Below are 18654 nucleotides of genomic sequence, written 5' to 3'. Positions count from 1 at the left end.
GTGTGTATGTCTGAATTTTGGCTTCCCACACTAGACTAAAATATTTAGATTTAATTAAATGGCCCACTGTCATGTTAGCTTCCTACACCACGGCGCTTTCTTTTTCCTTCCAACTAAAAGCACATTGCTTTACCTTGAAGCTAAAGCAGTATTAGCTATATTCTAAGGTCCCATAATGTCAGCTACTCATCACAGACATAACACTGGCCCATGCTAAGCATACCTATGTACCTGAACTGGCCCTTCAATCAAGTTCCTCTAGTCATGGCCACTGTACTCATGCAGGACTTATCAGGATAAAAGGACTGCTATTCGCCAGCCACACTACAAGAAAACTGAAAGTATTAAAAGATTAAATCCACTGTGTGCACCCAAGGTTCCCACCATAATGCTCTTTATTTGAAAGTTAAGACTTAACAAGTGGCTTAATAGATGGATAAACCTTTTGTTTGGATAATCTGTAGGCATAGTGCCCAGTCTGAGGCTGTACAATGAAGTCAAAAAAAGAAAAAAATATTTAAACAATGGCTATGCGGCAGCTAAGGGTCTTCTCAACTACCACATAATTTCTCAATTCCAGCATTGCTATTAACTCAGATCATCACTGCAACATGTCGTTAACAGCCAGGAAGAAGTGGTTTATATCTTCATTCGGCCACAAAGTTCACTGGGTAAACTTGGGCCAATCACACTTTCTCAGCCTCATCTACCTCACAGGGTTGTTGTAAGGATAACATGGAAAGGGAGGAACACTGTATGTTGCTTGGACCTCCCTGAGGAAATGTGGGATATAAGTATGGTAAAATAAAGAAAGCCAGCATAGCATAGAGTGTTAAGGGACTCAGAGTGCCCCACAATGTCGAGACTCAGGAGTTCCAGGTTCTAAGCTCCATTTGGCCATAACACTTATTTTGTGACTAGAGTCATGGACTTTCAAACTAACCTACCCCATAGATTTTCATGAGGATAAAATGTACAGAAGAAGAATTGTGTGGTTTGTTTTAGCATTTTTGTGAGAAAAAAGGGTGGGATTTAAATATAAATTCCTATACACCTAACTTTTCAAGAGTCTAGAAATCCCCACCAAAATGGCCCTATTTAGAATAGGCATAGGTTAACAGAGTTCTGGGGTTTGGTTGCCAATTTTTTTCCAGCTCTATTTTGGTTGTACAAGTGCCTTCCAAACACTCAGTACCCTGATTTGGGCAAATCAGACCCATCTCTATATATTCCTGCTTAGGTTAGCTGCATAAAAGGGTAGCTGCAAGAGAACCTGATCCCTGAATGAACCGTGTACAAGGTGTGTCAAGGCCCCTAGAACTTACAGTTACTTAGACTGCATTCTAACGATGGATAAAACAAGATGGGTATAATTTCCATCATCTAATGAATGTCCACTTAATTATTTCAGATTACTAACAAACTAGACTCAGATGAGTCTGCTTATCCCAATTCTCTTGACAGTGATGAGAACAATTCACTCCTCCAGTTACAACCTTTATCTGGGTAGGGTGAGGGGGCATTTAGGGATGCAAAAGGTGCTCCTCCCACCCTGTGTTTCTATTTTTTGTCACAAGAAATCCTAAAAATGCTACTTGAAAAATACAATGTCAGAGTTCAGGCAATCAGCTATGAAATAAATAACAATGTACTCCTCAATTATATTCCTTGATCTGCATACCGTAAGAGATCCATTCTGTGTGGTGGCAGTATTCGTGTTCTGCTCTCCATGAGCCTGGGTACTTCCATAGATTGTCAGATTGTGCTCGCTGGTCTGGCCTGCATAGTCCTGAGTGTGGGGTACCCCATACTCTGTGGGGATCCCATTCTGTGGGGGAGGTGGGAATGGGATTGTGGTGAATGGCTGGACCATTGTGTCAGGAGTGGCTGTTGGCTCCTGGTTACCCTAGAGAGTGAAAAACAAAAACAACATTCAATATATCACTGAAAAAAGTAAAAAGAACATAAAACAAACATCATTTCAAGGGCAAAAAAATCTGCTCCAATCCAAGTAAGTTCTCATCTATTGTCGAACAACTCCCAAAAGAAGCAAACACACTTGTTTCCTGGAAGCTATCCATACACATTTCTTTAGCATCTTTAATGTGTAGAACAGGTGACCAAATCAAGGTTTCAAGATCAAAAAGCTCCTAAAATCCTATTTACTGAACTACAGAGACACAGTCTATTAAGCTTAGACACTAGGTTTCCTTCCACATGATATAGGAACAAAGCTTTTTAAAAGATGAAAACAGACACCAAAACAGCAGAATTTGAAAGCAGATCTGTACAAACCTGTTCTTAATATAAGAATGTATAGCCAGTTAATATGGTTTCTATTTACAGCTGTAGATTGCCTTCTTCATTGTACTATAATGACAAATGTTAGTACCATAGAAGCACTCAATTTTCAACCTCCACGTTATTACTTCAGGACCAATCCCTATTTGCTCACCATTCTGAAAGATGTACAATGGGCCATGCCATCTGAGCCAAATGTCCATGTATTGTGAATGCTGCTGTACAGGTGGCAGCTTGGCTTTATTATTTAATAAGTGTGTCCTTTGTCAGCAAGAGCAGGAATAATGGCTGTCTGCCCCACCCCTAAAACAGCAGTCAAATAGCAAACCTTGCAGTTTAGCGAAACTTCTGTAGCAAATGTCAAGACTGAGGATTGCCACAAGACTCCATTTTAGATGCTTACTGAACAAAATGGCTTACTGGATCATTGCTTCATATATTATTTTTAACTTTAATTTCATATTTTCTATCTTGCTGGCTTCAAACTTAATTCATTCTGAGATGCTTCAGTAGCCTGTTGGGACATAAGAACCTGTCTTCTTTGGACCAGTTCATTCAAGCACAGTGGTCTATTTACCTAGTCAGGAACATTTTGTTGTGTCATTCAATCCTAGGTCGTATGAGGGGAAAATCCAACAAATTACTCTAAACAGGTCATGAGTCAGATTCCTGATCAATCTAGGTTGGTACTATCTACACTGATTTGGCAGCAGCTTTCCAGGGTTTCAGTTAGGAGCTTTTCTCACCCCACTACCTGGAGATGCCAGTTATGTTTTACCACTGGCCTAACAGTCCTTGGGAGAGTAGGGTAGGTTTCAGAAATAAAAACTTTGATGATATAAATGAAAGCCAGACAGATAATCAAGATACCAATTCAGTAGAATTTCACCCTTTACCAGTTTTCCTAAAATGGGCATCATGAAGAACAGAGCTGAAGGAATGTGACGTATTCTCTGTCCCCAATCATAAGCATCGCTACATTCAAACAAGGCTTTAATTATATTCATCCCCCAATTTGTGGTATCCCGCAGAGTTTGCCATGTCAATACAATAGGCTTTTAGCAGTCTTTTCCCACAAATGCCCCTTTAGATATATTAAATGCTTGACAAGCTATTAAAATGATATGCCAACCCCTCCCCCAAAAGAACCTCAACATGGATATAGCACTTTTACAAAGTCTTTACTGTCATTTTAAACACCCATTCTCCACCATCCGCCACTCAAAGCTTGTGCAGACAGACATTATTCCCCACACATCCCCAAATCAGGAATATATATTTAGAGAGAGAGAGAGAGGGAGAGGGAGAGGGAGAGAGGTGGGGAGATTGATTCTATGCATGTCTACTCAGAAGCAAGTACTGCTGATCTCCTATATAAGTATACATCAGATTACAGCCTAAATGCGTTCCCCAGAGCGGTTTGCCTAGAGCCAACTTTATATTCCTTTCAGTGCCAGGTGAAAACCTTTTTATTTATGCACTATTTTAAGGATTAGGGATTTTAATTGGTTTTAATATTCACAGTCACATTTTGTTTTTGTTGGTATTATGTACGTTGTCATTCATTCATTCATTTATTTATTTATTGCTTTAATTTATTGTTTTAATTCTTGTAAGCTGTCCTGTGATGATTTTCATATAAGATGGGATATAAATGTTTTAAATAAATAAATGAACAAACAAACAAACAAGGTGTCCTTGCTAATTTAAGATTAAGCTTCCAATGAAGCAGTCATAGGAGGCTTCCAGCCTAATATAAAATCCAGTACATCATCTCGACTAGATAAACCCATCCTAAGGAAGGATATGAGTAATATTGCAGAAAGTAACTTTTTATTATTGAAAAAAGAAGAATGAATGCTCCCAAAATGAGGACTTTGGAAGACCGTATAATAGATTACAATTCCTACTGCCCTAAAATGGAATTTAAGGTATATATTCAAGCTACAGAACTGGCTAAGATTACTGAGCCACACGGCAACTCAAGAGGGAAAACCCCCCTGAAAAGAGATTTGCAAATTGGATCATTTTATGTAAAAAGTAAGTGGTGCAACCACATAACAAATTTAAGAGCCACATCATTTCCTCACAGGCTAGTTTTCTGGAGACAATGAGTCTGGGGGCAACATCCAAACACACAGTTTGCCTTCTACAGCGGTAGAAACCAGGGAAGCCATGCCATATTTTTTTTTTTCTAATAGAAAAGAAAAGTTTTGAGGTTCCTGGGAAAAACATGTAGTTTACATCATATGAAAACCAATGAGACTATTCCTTAGTCTGCCAGGAAAAGATCACAAAATTGACATATTGGCTCCTCTATTCTGTACCCACAATGTAAAATACTCTTCTACTGCCCTCCATATATTATAAAATACATATCTGCACCTCCACCATGAAAAACAGAGTTCTGGATGTTGAGTAGTACAGAAATAAAATAAGAATAAAATTAAACAACAAACCTGGTGTTAGAAAAACAGATAAAGCATTCTTTACATAGACAAAAAGCAAATGTGTATTCACAGTTCACAATGCAGCATGTTGTAACATGACTAACTTAAAACGTGGGAATATGGTGTTTAGCATTAGGCAGAGGATCACAGTTGGGTTTCTCCAAAAGGGATCAATGTACAAAGCAATCTTGTAGCAGGAAACATAGAAAATCTGAAAAGAGCTTGAAACAAACCAGATAAACCTCCTCTATCTTTTATCGTATGACCTGTAACTCTAGTTTTGGACAAAATGAAATGATGATAAATTCAAAACACTTCTATTTAATGCATGGCCATTCAGATATTGACTGAATCCCAAATTTGTTCTGACACCAGTATTTTTCGTCTGTATCCCCTGGGAGTCATGTGCCCTTGCATGCCAGTAGCAAAGAGAAGGAGAAGGAAGGGCATTCAGTGAGAGCAGCACACTGATGTATGTACAGAGGCCACACTTATTTACTGAAATCCAATCCAGTTTACTGCAGAAGCCCTTGCTCTGCCTTTTGAAGTTACTAATATTAACAACTATTACATACTTACATACAAATATATGGAACATGCTGCTGCCACTATTGCTTGTTCTACTGTTCTAGTTTTTAAAATGTTGAGCAATAATTGGATCAGATTCCTCTCTCATATGTTGAATTCACAAATACAGTAGGTGCCCACTCCCCGGGGAATACTGTTCTTCTTCCATTCCAGGTAAAAAGAAACGCAATCATATATTCCTCAGGGTTTTCACCTAGCCTTAAACAATGAATCTATACATAATTTTACTATAAATTTAAAATCAACTTTCCATTTTCTAGTTTTGGTTGTGTTACCTAGTTGACAACTAGACTTCACTAAAATCATGTTTTCTATGGTTAATTACTGTTGCATGCCTGGATTTCTCCTGCATATTAAGGAACACTGGGCTTTTATGGGCCCGCGGCATTAACAGATATAACACCTCAATCTGGATTTTAGAACTGGATCTGGAACTGGATTTTGCTGCAGCAGCACAAGTTATTGTACACAAATTAACACAGACATGGAGCTTACATTCCCTTTCCTGCAAAGGCAAGCCACTAGATGTGAAGAATTGGCAATGCAGGAAAACAGAAAAAAACTATCTCCAAATTCTGTAATCTCTATAGACAGAGACTGTGATCCAGTGATTCCTTATGGCTGTAGAAGTACAGAGCATAGATGGATGCGCTTTTGCTAAATTACTCAAGGATGCCATTGTAGTCGCAACATTAAACACTTCATAGTGTTTAAACACTTTATCTGGTACTGCTGAGTCATAGCTAATGTTCTTTATTTACCCTCACATTATGTTTAGACATCCATACCTATTTCCTTCAGTATTGTTAATTTTCTGCCATTTTTCTACGAGATATCAAGTGCCACATATATATCCTGGTTAAATATTATTGTACCTCTTTAATAGATTTCTACTCTTCAAAACTTTCACAGCAATGACATTTGTCCTGTTCCTTGACAAAACTTTTGCAGTGTTAAATGTATCTCCAAACTAAATATACAGTGATGTTCTTGCAATATTACTCAGTATTCTACAATTGTTCTTTAATGCCTTTACATTTACAATTCAATTCAGAAACTGCTTCCACCTCCTCATTTTAAGTGAGTCATAACCTAAACATTCATATCATATTTCCCTCTTGTTCTAGTTCCTCAGCGCCATTTCTTGCTTTGGACAATACATTTCCCTATACACTTTTTAATGCTCTTTCATTCTATCTCTATCACTCCAGTGATATTCTAATTCCATTTTCCTTGAATCCATTCTTACTTTTCTACTTCTTTCTTCTTTTCAGGTGAAAGGCAAATTGCTTACCTGTAACTGTTGTTCCTTGAGTAGCCATCCATGCACTCACACATATGGGCTCTTCCCTCTGTGTGGAGGAAACTTTTTGCTGGGAAGCTGTGTTTTTCAATAGCTATAAGTGTTTTGTAGGGAACTCCCTCCCCATGCTGGTGAATGATAGTAGTAATGGTAACATATCATTATTACTAATAATTACTAGATATCATTACTACTACCCCAAATAATTTGTGATTTTATTTCAGTGGGATTTATTTCAGAACTTTTAATTTGAAATGAAAGCTCTTTCAATTCATAAATATTATCCCTGATAACATCTTAGCTAAATGCTCAAACTGTGATTATTTAAATCAGCATTCAGATATTATTTTACAATTTCAGAAACAGGTGATTGATTCACTATATAAAACTGATCTCTGTAATGTAATATGGCATACCTGTTAGCTTGTTGTATTATTTACTCTAGGAAGTTCTCAAAATGATCTATTTCTTCTTATGCAACCAAATTAAATTCTAGATCAAATGATGAAGGATTATAGTTTTCAAATCTAACAAGTTAGAAACCATATGTCCAGATCCACTGGATCACATGCTATTTAATCTACTTAGACAAAGAGTGAGTTTAAATATAATATGAATCCATGCTTTATCTTACTCTCTGAATTTGAACCTGCATGCAAATCACTTTATATTTGTGGATACTGGAATATGAAATCATACTTTTAAAATCTATTTTTATTATTATCTTTAAAAACAACACAGTTTAAGAAATATAAAGAAAAAATATAAAGAATAAAGAAAATGAAGCAAAGAAACATAAAGGAATCTTGAACAAATACTACACAGAACATCAAGTACAAAAGAAATAAATAAAAATCACTGTAAGTTAATAATCATTATCATCTCTACTCAGTCACTTTTTTTTTAAAGAACTTAGTTAAAATTCATTGAAATTTCTACTAAACTGCAGTTCTTCAACAAAGCCTCAATAGAAACATCAATCTCCAAAACTTTCCCCAAACATTCCATTCCCTTTACACCACGTGAACAGAACGCAGGAGTAGGAAACAAAGCAGAATCAAATGCTGTAGGAAAATCTGCCCTGAGGTTCAGAAACGAAGCAGAACAAACCATGCAATTTTGTGCAACAATCTATTTATCACAAATACTACAAACAAACAACCTAACTGGAAGCAGCAGATAAAGAAGCTGTAACCTCACTGCCAAAACAAGACCAGGAACAGATTGTGGTAGTAACCATGAACAACTAACATTAGAATTCAGAGTAAAGCTGAAAAAGATCACTAACCGAAGCATAGTGCCAAAATAAATACAACTTAACTAACATTCCTATGTAATTTAAAGTCAACCTAAAGAAAAGATTTGCATTACTGAACTCAACTATCAACCAGAAGGACTGTGGACTGAGACATTATTAGGGAAGGGTGCCCCCTGCCCCCCCCCAAATCATAGCAAAAAGAAAGAAAAGAAGCCTAGATAGATGACAGAAGAAACATTCAAAATAGCTAAGGGCTGGCAAGACACACACACAAAAAGGTGACCACTTCTGAAATATCCAAGAAATCAAAAGAATATTCTAACCTAGATTAGGAATGCTGAAAGACCAACAGGGGAATGCACTATCTGACCAGGAGAATATAAAGAGAAAGAAGAAACAATATACAGAAGAACTATAAAGATATAAAGATGTTTGAAAGATATAACAGATTCCTTCAAAGAGAAATCCTATGAGGAAGAACCTGCAATGTTAGAAAGGGAAATGAAAGCAGCTCTGAAAGCACTTGGAAGAAACAAAGCACCCAGAGTAGACAGCATATTATTCCAAGTTCCAAGTTATTCCAACAGAATTATTCCAAGTTGCAAAGACTGAATCAGTCCAAATCCTTCTAAGTCTATGCCAAAAAATATAGAAAACAAATCAATGGCCCACAGTCTGGATAAGGTCCCTGTGCATTCCAACCCCCAAGAAGAAGAAGCAAAGGAGTGCAGCACTAATACAACCACTGCACTAATTTCCCATGCAAGTCAAGTGATGCCTAAGGTGCTGCTACAAACAAATGGAGCAAGAAATGCCTAGCTGGATTCTGAAAAGGAAGACTTTACTTGAGATCATATTGCAAATATATGTTTTCTCTGGAATGCTAAAAACAACTACAAAGCTTTTGAGTGTATGGATCATGAGCAGCTATGGATGGTTCTGAAACAAATGGGTGTGCCTCAGCGCTTGAGTGTCCTGATGTGTAACTTGAATTATAGGCATGAATATGTAATTATGATAGAATGTGGAAAAACAAGGGAAAGGCATCAGATGAGGATATATTTTATCTCCCTATCTGTTCAATTTGTGCACCTGACATAACATAAGGAAAGCTGAATAAGGATCAGAGAAAGGAAGAATGTAAATGGGTAGAAGATGCATCAATAATTTAAGATATATAGATGATACCCTATTACTGGAGGAAAGCAGCAATGAAATGAAATGACTCCTGATGAAAGTGAAAGAAGCAAGTGCAAAAGCAGGGCTGCAGCTGAGTATAAGAAAACAAAAATCATGACTATACAAGAATTACATAGCTTTAAGGTCAACAATGAAGACATTGAAATTATGAAAGATTTTATATACCTTGTCTCAATCATCAGCACAAATGGAGGCTGTATTCCGTATCACTATGTATGGATGTGAAAAGCTGGACGTGAAAAAAGCTGACAGGAAGAAAACTGATGCATTTGAAACATGGTGCTGCAAAGCTTAAGACAGCTTTGCAAATATCCTGGACCAAAAGCAAGATGAACAAATGGGCCATAGATGAAATCAACTTTCCCTGGAAGCAAAACATGATGAAACTGAAGCTGTCATACCTCATTCACATCACAAGCAAGACTAATTGTAGAAGGCAGTAACGCTAGGGCAGAAGGCCGAGGAAACCAAATATGAGATAGATCATTTCATAGGGAAAACTTAGCCTTGAATTTGCAAGAGCTGAGCAGGGGTGTCAAGGACAGGACACTCTGGAGGACAGTCATTCTTGGGGACACTATAAGTAGGCAACAACTTGACCAAAACAAATGACAACAAATTCAATGCCTGACTAAGCTGCCTCAATTCCCACTGTAGGATGCTTTTAGTGTGGCTAACTGGGTTATATCACTGAATCCTGTTCTGTACTTACTGGTTTGTAACAAAGGAAGGAGGCTTGATTGTGCTCAGGAATCAAATTCTTCTCACATTAAATACAGATTTTTTAAACAGGAATCAGGAATGCATTGTATGTGCTTAGCACACAACTGACAGTACTGTACAGTTTGTCCTATTCTGCTGACTGGCATTTTACTTTTTCATTTGACAAAAATTATGATAAACTCGGTACCAACTCAAGAAATGCATTATCTATTGAAATAGTGATGAGGCTCCAGCATTTGGATTCTGCCCATGAGAATTCTTATCACTGTCTTTCCAATCTCAGGCTGGAAAATGGTAATTCAATAGCCTTTAGTTCTCATCTTCACTGCTCACAGATGCCTGGAATTCTAAGACAGGCCTTTAAACTAATTCACTACCAATGACTCATGCAATGCAATTTGTTTTTAAAAAGTTAAGGAAAGTACTGTATTTTTAGAAAGTTGGACTTTTCTGGAGTTACTGTAATTCACCCCAAGTCTTTAGGATAGAAGAAAAAAACCTGAGTAAATACAGATTCATACAACAATAGGTTTGAGATAAAAAAATAAAATACAAAAATAAAAGGGAGCCATTACAGTGGTACCTTGGCTCACGAACTTAATCCGTTCCACGACTCTGGTTATGACCCAAATTGGATGTGATCCAAGTCAAATTTCCCCATAAGATTCAATATAAATAAGGTTAATCCATTCTGGCCCCTCTGAATGTGGTTGTGAGCTAGTTTTTCGTCGCAAGCCAAGTCAAATTTCCCCATAAGGTTCAATGTAAATAAGGATAATCTGTTCTGTAACTATTTTTTTTAAATCAGAAATTTTGAAACAAAGTGACAAAGAACAACAAAGTAACCAAGTACTGTACAGTACAGTGAAGAACACTAACTTAGGTGGGGGGGGGGGAGGTTATTGTTTTGAGGGAGAGTCCCCCTCCATAAGGACATTGGGGAGATGTCTTTCAGGGGTTTCCTCTCTGTCTCTTACATAGCTGCAGGGTCAGTTTTGGTGAAAAATCTGTCTATAGGCACTTGTTTTTTCCTGCGCTACATAACCTTCCAGAAATGAAAGACCACGTTATTGTTCATCATATTCAACACTGTTCATTACAGTTATGTTGAGGTGATGCTTCTCAAAGAAATCCCGGCACAGATGCCCTCCTGCAGGAACGACGGGCACAATCTTGGCCATCTCCCCAACCCCCCAGAACCAGCACGATCGCGGGCATCTCCCCCCCCCAACCAGCAAAATCGCGGCCATTTCCCCCACCCCCTGCAACCAGCATGATTGCAGTCATCTCCCCACCCCACAACCAGCATGATCGCAGCCATCTCCCCACCCCCCCAAGTGGGGAGATGGCCACGACTGCAGTTGCGTTCATGCAGGGAAGACATGCGTGATCACGGGCATGCTCCTTCAGGAAAGACAGGCGCAGCACAGCACAGCAACGATCACAGATGTTCCCTGCACAAACGTGACTGTGATCATGGCCAACTCCCCACTCGGGGGGGGGGGGGAGATGACCGCGATCATGCTGGTTGCAAGGCGGGGGGGAGATGGCTGAGATTATGCCTGTCTTTCCTGCAGAAGCGCGCCTGTGATCACACACATTTTCCCTGCACAAACGCAACTGCGATCGTGGCCATCTCCCCACTCGGGGCAGGGGGGAGGAGATGGTTGCAATCTTGGTCACCACCCAAAGCGGAGTTTGCGACCCAAGTCAAAATTTTCATGAAATTTTTATTTGTGACCCAATTTAGTCGTGAGCCGAGGTACCACTGTATTTAGTTTGTGTGCAGGCCTTCAACCATTGCTGTATTCAGATCCAGGCATCCTGAAGGCTGAATGGTCCCAAGAATGATGTGCTGGTCTATAAATACAGACATGAGCTAGCTTTGGAATATGAGCTAGCTTTGCAGTAGTCCAGTTTGCATAGTTACTTTGTCCTTGACCGATGTCATTTCACTGTGCTAGCCTTTTATTTCCAGCAGGCTCAGTTTCACCTCTGCTGTACCTGCATCATACATAAGTTTGTTATATAGCATGCCACCATCGACACCACAAAATGCATTTAACGGAACTCTATCTGCTCCATTTCATTTTGCTAAAAGTGCACTACTTTTCACAAGATTTCCCAGCAAGTCTGGAAGCAAAATGTAATACCCAGAAAAAAATCACAGAGCTTTGGCACTATCATTTCACATTCTTTTATGATGCTTGCTTTATCCAATAAGCTCCTCAGCAGAACTAACAAAAATCAATATGGGAATTGCACACTATGTATAGCAAATTAAACATAACAAAAAATGTGGGTGGAAACCATATACAACAAGTCCAATAAAAGGAATGTAACAGAAGGAAATGTATCATTTGCAATAAATATTCACAAAACTATTACAGGTGCAGGTATTACAGATTACAGATGAGTTCCATTCCTAAGAACATCCTTAAGTCATTTTTTATGTAAACTGAATCACAGGTATGCCAAATGTTTGTCTTAGCATATGCATTTATATTACCTTTCCATGCATATAAAACACTTAAAATACTTCCATATTCACTAAAACACCATACAGCATGCCCACACCATATGCCTTGACAATGCATTGTCCATATTACAAAGACATCACTTAGCACACCTAGCCAATTTTTTCCTAACCAGCCTCTGTGGCATCCAATATATATGAAATACCATTTTTGGTAGAAGCAGTCTTAGTTTTAAATCTAGAGAACAGTATCAGCAACTTTCCGTAGAGCATTCCAATTACTTATTCCATTCCATGCTGAATATCCACATTAATACATTCCAAAAGACCTTTGTATACAAATATTACAGGGTTAGCTTTCTGTAAAGATCCAGTTAATTCCCCCAACAGTGTAAAAGATGCTGAAGTGATCGTTGCTGACGGGCCATCTACAGGAGCCAGAGCTAACTGTTACTGCCACCCAGCACAGGATAGTAAGTAAAACATGGGATGCAGTACTGAAAATGGTAATGATTAATCATGTATACTTAATGTACAGTTTTCATGTCTGACACCTGTAAATGCACCAGAATCACTTGAAAAACTAGGTCTCCCAAAGAATTCTTACTATACTTCAGCGATGACACCAACTTCAGGAGATCGAGTAATAACAAAGAAAACTGGCCATTTTTTAACTATTATCCACACCTTTCTCACCATGGTTCCTATACTAAAGCCAGGTTCCATTTATACTCAAGAGACACATGGACACCTTTAAGTATATGGTTGCTCCATACTGTGGGGCTTTGTAGAACAGCAATAAGCAGAATTCAGGTTTATGGAATCAATGTTATTTTTTTAGTAAATCTCCAAGGTTTGCTAATCAGAGCTGCCTCTTGAGCCACATTCATAATATAAAATGAAATCCTACATGTGAGTTACTATAAACTTAGAGATTCTAATGCACAAAGAATCACACTGTTCAGTAGAGCTGAAGAAAGGTCTGGTTAAATGCAACCAATTACCTCCAGTTTAGAAATGAGGAACACTGAAGTTAAGGGGCAGGAGATTAACATCAGGCTAACCATGGCCAACATTTCTGGTGTTTTGTAAAGTTTATATTTTATTTGATATTGTTAAAACTACTCAGAATCAGAAACTCTTTCCAATCTACCACAAATCTATCAGTAGACCCTGGTTTACATTCTTCTCCCCCTGCCTTAGAAGTATAACCAAAGCTTGAAAAAGTTTTCAGGTTTTTAAAACAAATAATTCTGCCCACTTGACTGGAGAGGCAATTACTCATTTATTTCCCAAAGTGTACAACAAACCGTACAGATGCAGCAAACTGCACAGAAGAAACATGGCCCCTGCCAAAAGTGTTTACAGAAGGCATATGGAACTAGGTTGGGGTGGTGGCCAGACAACCCCCTACTCAGTCCTCTGCAGGCTGAAGAACAGCAAGAAATGTGACTTTGGCCCCAAAGGTCAGAGATAGGGACCTGACATCATTCAGTTTCTGACTGACACAGGGACTACCACGGAGGACCTGGCCTCACTGTACTCAGGCCTTCCCGAACTGATGGATACATGAGTATATCAAGCACACAAAGAATAAAAGAACACTCTTCCCCAGGTTTCAGTGTGCTTTGGTTTTTCCAGGCCAGAGAAAGACCAAGTACACTGAAGACTATCCAGTCAAGGTACTAGGTGAAGTGGCACCCTTATCAGAGCAGTTCACCTGCCCCAAACATTTTCACATTGGTGAGAACACAGGGTTGATGAAGCAAGCACTGCAAAAGGTCTGCTCAGTAAGGGAAATCCTTACTGTTATCTTCAATCAGTTTGGAGGGAAAATGAGGAGCAAGGAATGGTTGACAACAGCAGTGATTCCCCTTCCTGGAAGATTCAGGGGCAATGGTTCAATGAAAAGGAGGGCTTTGGCCTTGTGGATCAAACTGACCTGTGGGCCACAGATTTCCCATCCTTGATTTACAGTATGAAGTAAAGAGATGGCAAAGTAACCCTTTGGTCCAGCAAGCACATGTGTCAGTACTAAAACTTGTTTTTAACATAGCCAAATTACAGGTGAGAGCCAGCCACAGCTCAATTTTACATTTCAGTTAAGCATATCCAAACTTCACAGAAATCACTATCAGGAATCTGTTACTTGCATAATTCTGATTTATCACTATGTCTCATCAATTTAGCCAAAAGGACAAGTCCCACAGAAATCATCTCAAGACTGTAATAATAATGGGGACAATGGCAAATAAAACTTGACCATCTATAATTTTAAAAAAGTCTCTTAAGGGGCTCAAACATAAAATTGAATATTGCCCAGATTTTCCAAACCAGAATTAGAATTAACAAGAAAGAAAAACAGTTTCTTTTACAGGGACACAGATGATTGAGAACTCAGTCTTAAAGTTGTGCTGCAAACAAGGGTAGGCCCACACACCAGCAAAAGCCCATTGGTAAGTTTGCTGAATGTCCCCTCAGGACTTTTTCACCATTATAACCTACTTATCTGTCCTCCTCGATAATGTTGGTGGTAAAAAAGAGGAGCAGTAGATGCTATCGCCCACTTGCTCTCTAGCTCCCTGCCTGTCAAGCAAGCATGTGGTAACCATGCTAAGCAAAACGGATAAGGAGCCACAGCAGCTGATGTCAGAGTTAGTGAGAGGGTCAACACACTCAGGGAGGGGACCCCACATAAGGTTTAAAAACCCTGAGTGAGAACTGCCATTAAGATATACGGCTGTCAGCTACTAAGACTCTTTAGAAAAAGGAGGTTTTCTTTCAGCATGAGGAGAAAAAAATACTTAGTACTGGGTAAATCTGTTTTATATTTCTTACATTCATACCCTTTCATGTTATTGCGACCAACACACACTGTCTTCCTGCCCTCCCCATTCTTAAAGTCAGCAATGTGGAAAGAAAGAAGAAAAAAACAAAGAGAGAGCAGAAGCCTGCAGGGTCAGCAGCCAGCTAAAACAGGAGGCAGGGAAAGGAAGGAACACTAGGAAAAGGGGGCAGGGGAGAAGCATATGGAATCAATTGGTGAGAGTGTTGAATGTCTTGGAAGGAGCTGCAGAGCTTGAAAGAGCAACGCGCCAAGGCTCTACAGACAGACATTACTCGTTTTCCTTTGTGGGGGAAGGGCATGCAACATAGTGTATTTTACAGAAAGTCTCCCTCCTCTTGAAGCGCTCATTTTGTGCTCTGAATCCTTCACCCCCATGTTACTGTTGCTGCAGTCTACATATACAAAGGCATGTATATCACTCCTGGCACAGTAAGAGCACAAGACAAAGCAGACTAGATCATATGAACTAAATTAAGCTAAGACCTCTTTGCATGTGGGAAGCTAGAAACAATACCACATAAATTTGTCATGGGGTAGCAAAAGAAGGGAGGGCAGATGGAGAGGATTATGATTGCTCTCCTTTAACTGCACACAGTAAACTTCCAAGTCTGCTTCACATTCAACTTGTTTTCTTCACATCCTTCCAGCACCAGCTACCCACCCACAGAAAGGGGCTTTTTGGCAACTCTTTTAATCTCCTGTTGGAATATCTGTTAAACACATCTTCTTTTCAAACCTGCTGTCTGGTACTGTATCCATGAGCATATGACTAGTTCATACCTACAAGCTTACACAGTTTTCTCCTTCAGGAAAAAAACACTGTGAGTAAAACCCAAAATCGGCATGAGTATTCTACTTGGGAAACATCTTTGCCTATATGTACATCACTAATGACCAGGTAAAAGGCTTTAAATGTTTCCAAGGAGAGAAAGATCCACACAGAAAATTAGCCAGGTTTTTCTCTTACTGTTGTAGTTGCATAGCCACCCCCCCTCCACAAAAAAGCTGAACTTGAAAGCTTGTTAGTAGCAATTCGTTCTGTAAAACTGATGCAAAGTATTTGCATGAATACATATTTAAAGTGGTTTAATACCTGCTTGTAAGGATCAGTGAGTTTATTTTGCACTTCTTCAATTTGCAACCTCTGCCTCATTGATACTGTAACTTTATCCAAGAGCAATTTCAACATGAACCTGCTTCTACACCTAACCTCAACAGGGTCATTCAAAAGAACCAAAAATTCAAATATCTTTTTCTAGGAAACAGCATCACAACTAGACAAAAACTTCAGAATTACAGGCACCCTGGGGATCTAGTTGAACTCTACACCACTATGAAAGCTCTTGTTCAATAAGCTGCCCACAAAGAATAGGATTCAAGCAAAGTCACCAGCTCCCAAAATCCAAAATAATTTGTCTGATAATTTCCTTCACTCACTTATCCATCCATTTGACACTGTCAAAAGAGTCAAACGACATTTTAAAAGATCCGGATGAAAATGCTTCTTTTTTATCTGCAAAAAAAGCCCTGTAAGGTAAGTTGGAAGGAGAGCATTTCTCCAAGCCATTCCAGTGAGTTTCAAGCTTAAATCAGGATTTGAAGCTACATCCTCCATGATAAAATATCATTTTAGCCAGCAGCAGACTAACAGTCTACTTTTCACTGCTGCTGCTAGGACAGGCTATTGGATTCTGGGAAGTTTTATTGTCCACATGGTTTTTACAAGGCTGGATTCAAGCCATTTCTACTGGTTTGATCCTGTGTGCAAGAAACCAATATGGAGGTCCCAATCCATAGCTGTCTTGAAGGTGTCCCACAAAGAAGCAGCATGTGTCATTACTGCATTCTCTAAGTGCTGAAAGTGGAAAGGAAAAGGTCCATCAAACAGATACAAAATGGACAAATCAAAAGACCATTAAATACTTATATTGTATAAGCACAATGAGAACAAGAGTCAATGTCAACCGATAAGGATCAGTAGATAATTCAATTGGAAGACTCAAGTTTGGCTGCCATCCATAAAGACAAACAAAATAAACACAATTAGTCTATTATTCTGAAGAAGAATGGAAATGAAAATGCAATGTGGTGTTTTTGTGAACAGCTATGTTGCGTATATATGTACAATAAGGTCTTGAGTATGTGCTTGTTTTTACATTGAGTATTCACATCTGATACTCCAGTGTTCATTTATCTATTGATCATAATCATTTGATCAAGATTCTTGTATTTTTGTGCTTATATTTTTAGGTTTCTTTGATTTGTCCACTTTTGCATCAATGTGCTCTGGCTAGATGCAAGCTAGCCACTCTAAGCACCTAATAGGATAAAAGCAATCATATGTCAAAGTATGAAATCTTGTAAGTGATTTCAGATGATGCTTGCAGTTTTCTTCTGAGCAACAAAAGGACATGCCTTCACCAACCTTTGCTGGTGTTTATCTTGTGGTGTAGTGATTAAAAGCACGGGTCTGGATTCTAGTTCCTGCTCATGTAACTGGGTGACTCTGGGTCAGCCACAGACTCTCAGCCTATCTCACAGGACTGCTGTTTGGGGATAAGCTTGAGAGCGGCAGAAGAATGATATAAGTAGCTTTGAGTTCTTTAAAAAAGAAGAAGGTGGGACATATATCTAAGAAATAAATAAAGTCTCCAGATCTTGCCACACTACAGAAGTGCCACTGACTCAGCACACAATCTAAGTGACTCAATACAATACAATAGAGGTCCCAATGCAACATTATCTGCCAGCCATCAAAGCTGTTAGGGTAAGGTTCTGACACAAAAGCTAAGCCTTGGGACAAAAGCAAAAAGACTGAGGTTCAACTTGGATGATAACAGGGGGAAAAACCATCTGAGTATGTTTATTATTATTGGAGAGAACTGCCAAATGTGCAGAGCATCTATCCCCTGAGGCACCAGTATCACCATCCATGCTGTACTGCCTTCATGGCATTTAATATTTAAACAGGCCTATAAATATTTCAGATCACAGTCATCCCAGCAAGAACTCTATTAGGATAAAAGCAAAGTCAAATGCTGGAAGGCCATGACCGTTTTTGTCCCATGTTCTCTCCTTCCTGAATCCTCTGCTATGACCCGAGGATTCCAAAGGATCACGAATGTGGTAGTTGCTGTTTCATTGCAAGCAATCAAACAATGCCAGAAGACAGATACAAACCAATCCTTCCATATTACAGAGCAAGGATCGGCAACTGATGATACATACTGCCATTATGGAAGCACTGACTTACCTTCTTCTGCCTCTAATCCATCTCTTTAAAATTGAATCAAATAATAGGTTTAGAATAAGGTAAGTAACACCAAACTGGCTTTGATAACCTTTATGCTACATATATTTAACAGAATGAAATCTTCAGTACAGATTTTTGTTATCAATCAGTAATCAGCCACAGGAAATGCTCTTCACCAGCCCCAGCTCACCATTTCTATGCAGGATAACATATATAAAAAGCTTTCTAATTGATTAGAATTTGTTGTGTTTTCT

At 38.8% G+C, this 18654-nt stretch overlaps 1 protein-coding gene across 17 annotated transcripts in view; it reads right to left on the bottom strand.

Moving 5' to 3' along the window:
* The window catches only part of RBFOX2 (RNA binding fox-1 homolog 2), a 201262-nt gene that overhangs the window by 65746 nt on the left and 116862 nt on the right, over window positions 1-18654 (bottom strand). For all 17 annotated transcript variants that reach the window (XR_006415771.1, XR_006415772.1, XR_006415773.1 and 14 more), the window contains exon 3: window positions 1682-1906. Coding sequence is in view for 9 of the 17 variants with exons in the window: in XM_044441078.1 (XP_044297013.1) it covers window positions 1682-1906 (225 nt within the window). In the remaining 8 variants the exon portion in view is untranslated. The remainder of the gene's footprint in view (window positions 1-1681; window positions 1907-18654) is intronic.

The sequence above is a fragment of the Varanus komodoensis genome, unplaced genomic scaffold (assembly GCF_004798865.1).
Source record: "Varanus komodoensis strain SLA01 unplaced genomic scaffold, ASM479886v1 scaffold39, whole genome shotgun sequence".
Lineage (NCBI taxonomy): Eukaryota > Metazoa > Chordata > Lepidosauria > Squamata > Varanidae > Varanus > Varanus komodoensis.
Note: the sequence above shows the minus strand (reverse complement) of the source record. Positions and strands in the feature narration are given on the sequence as shown.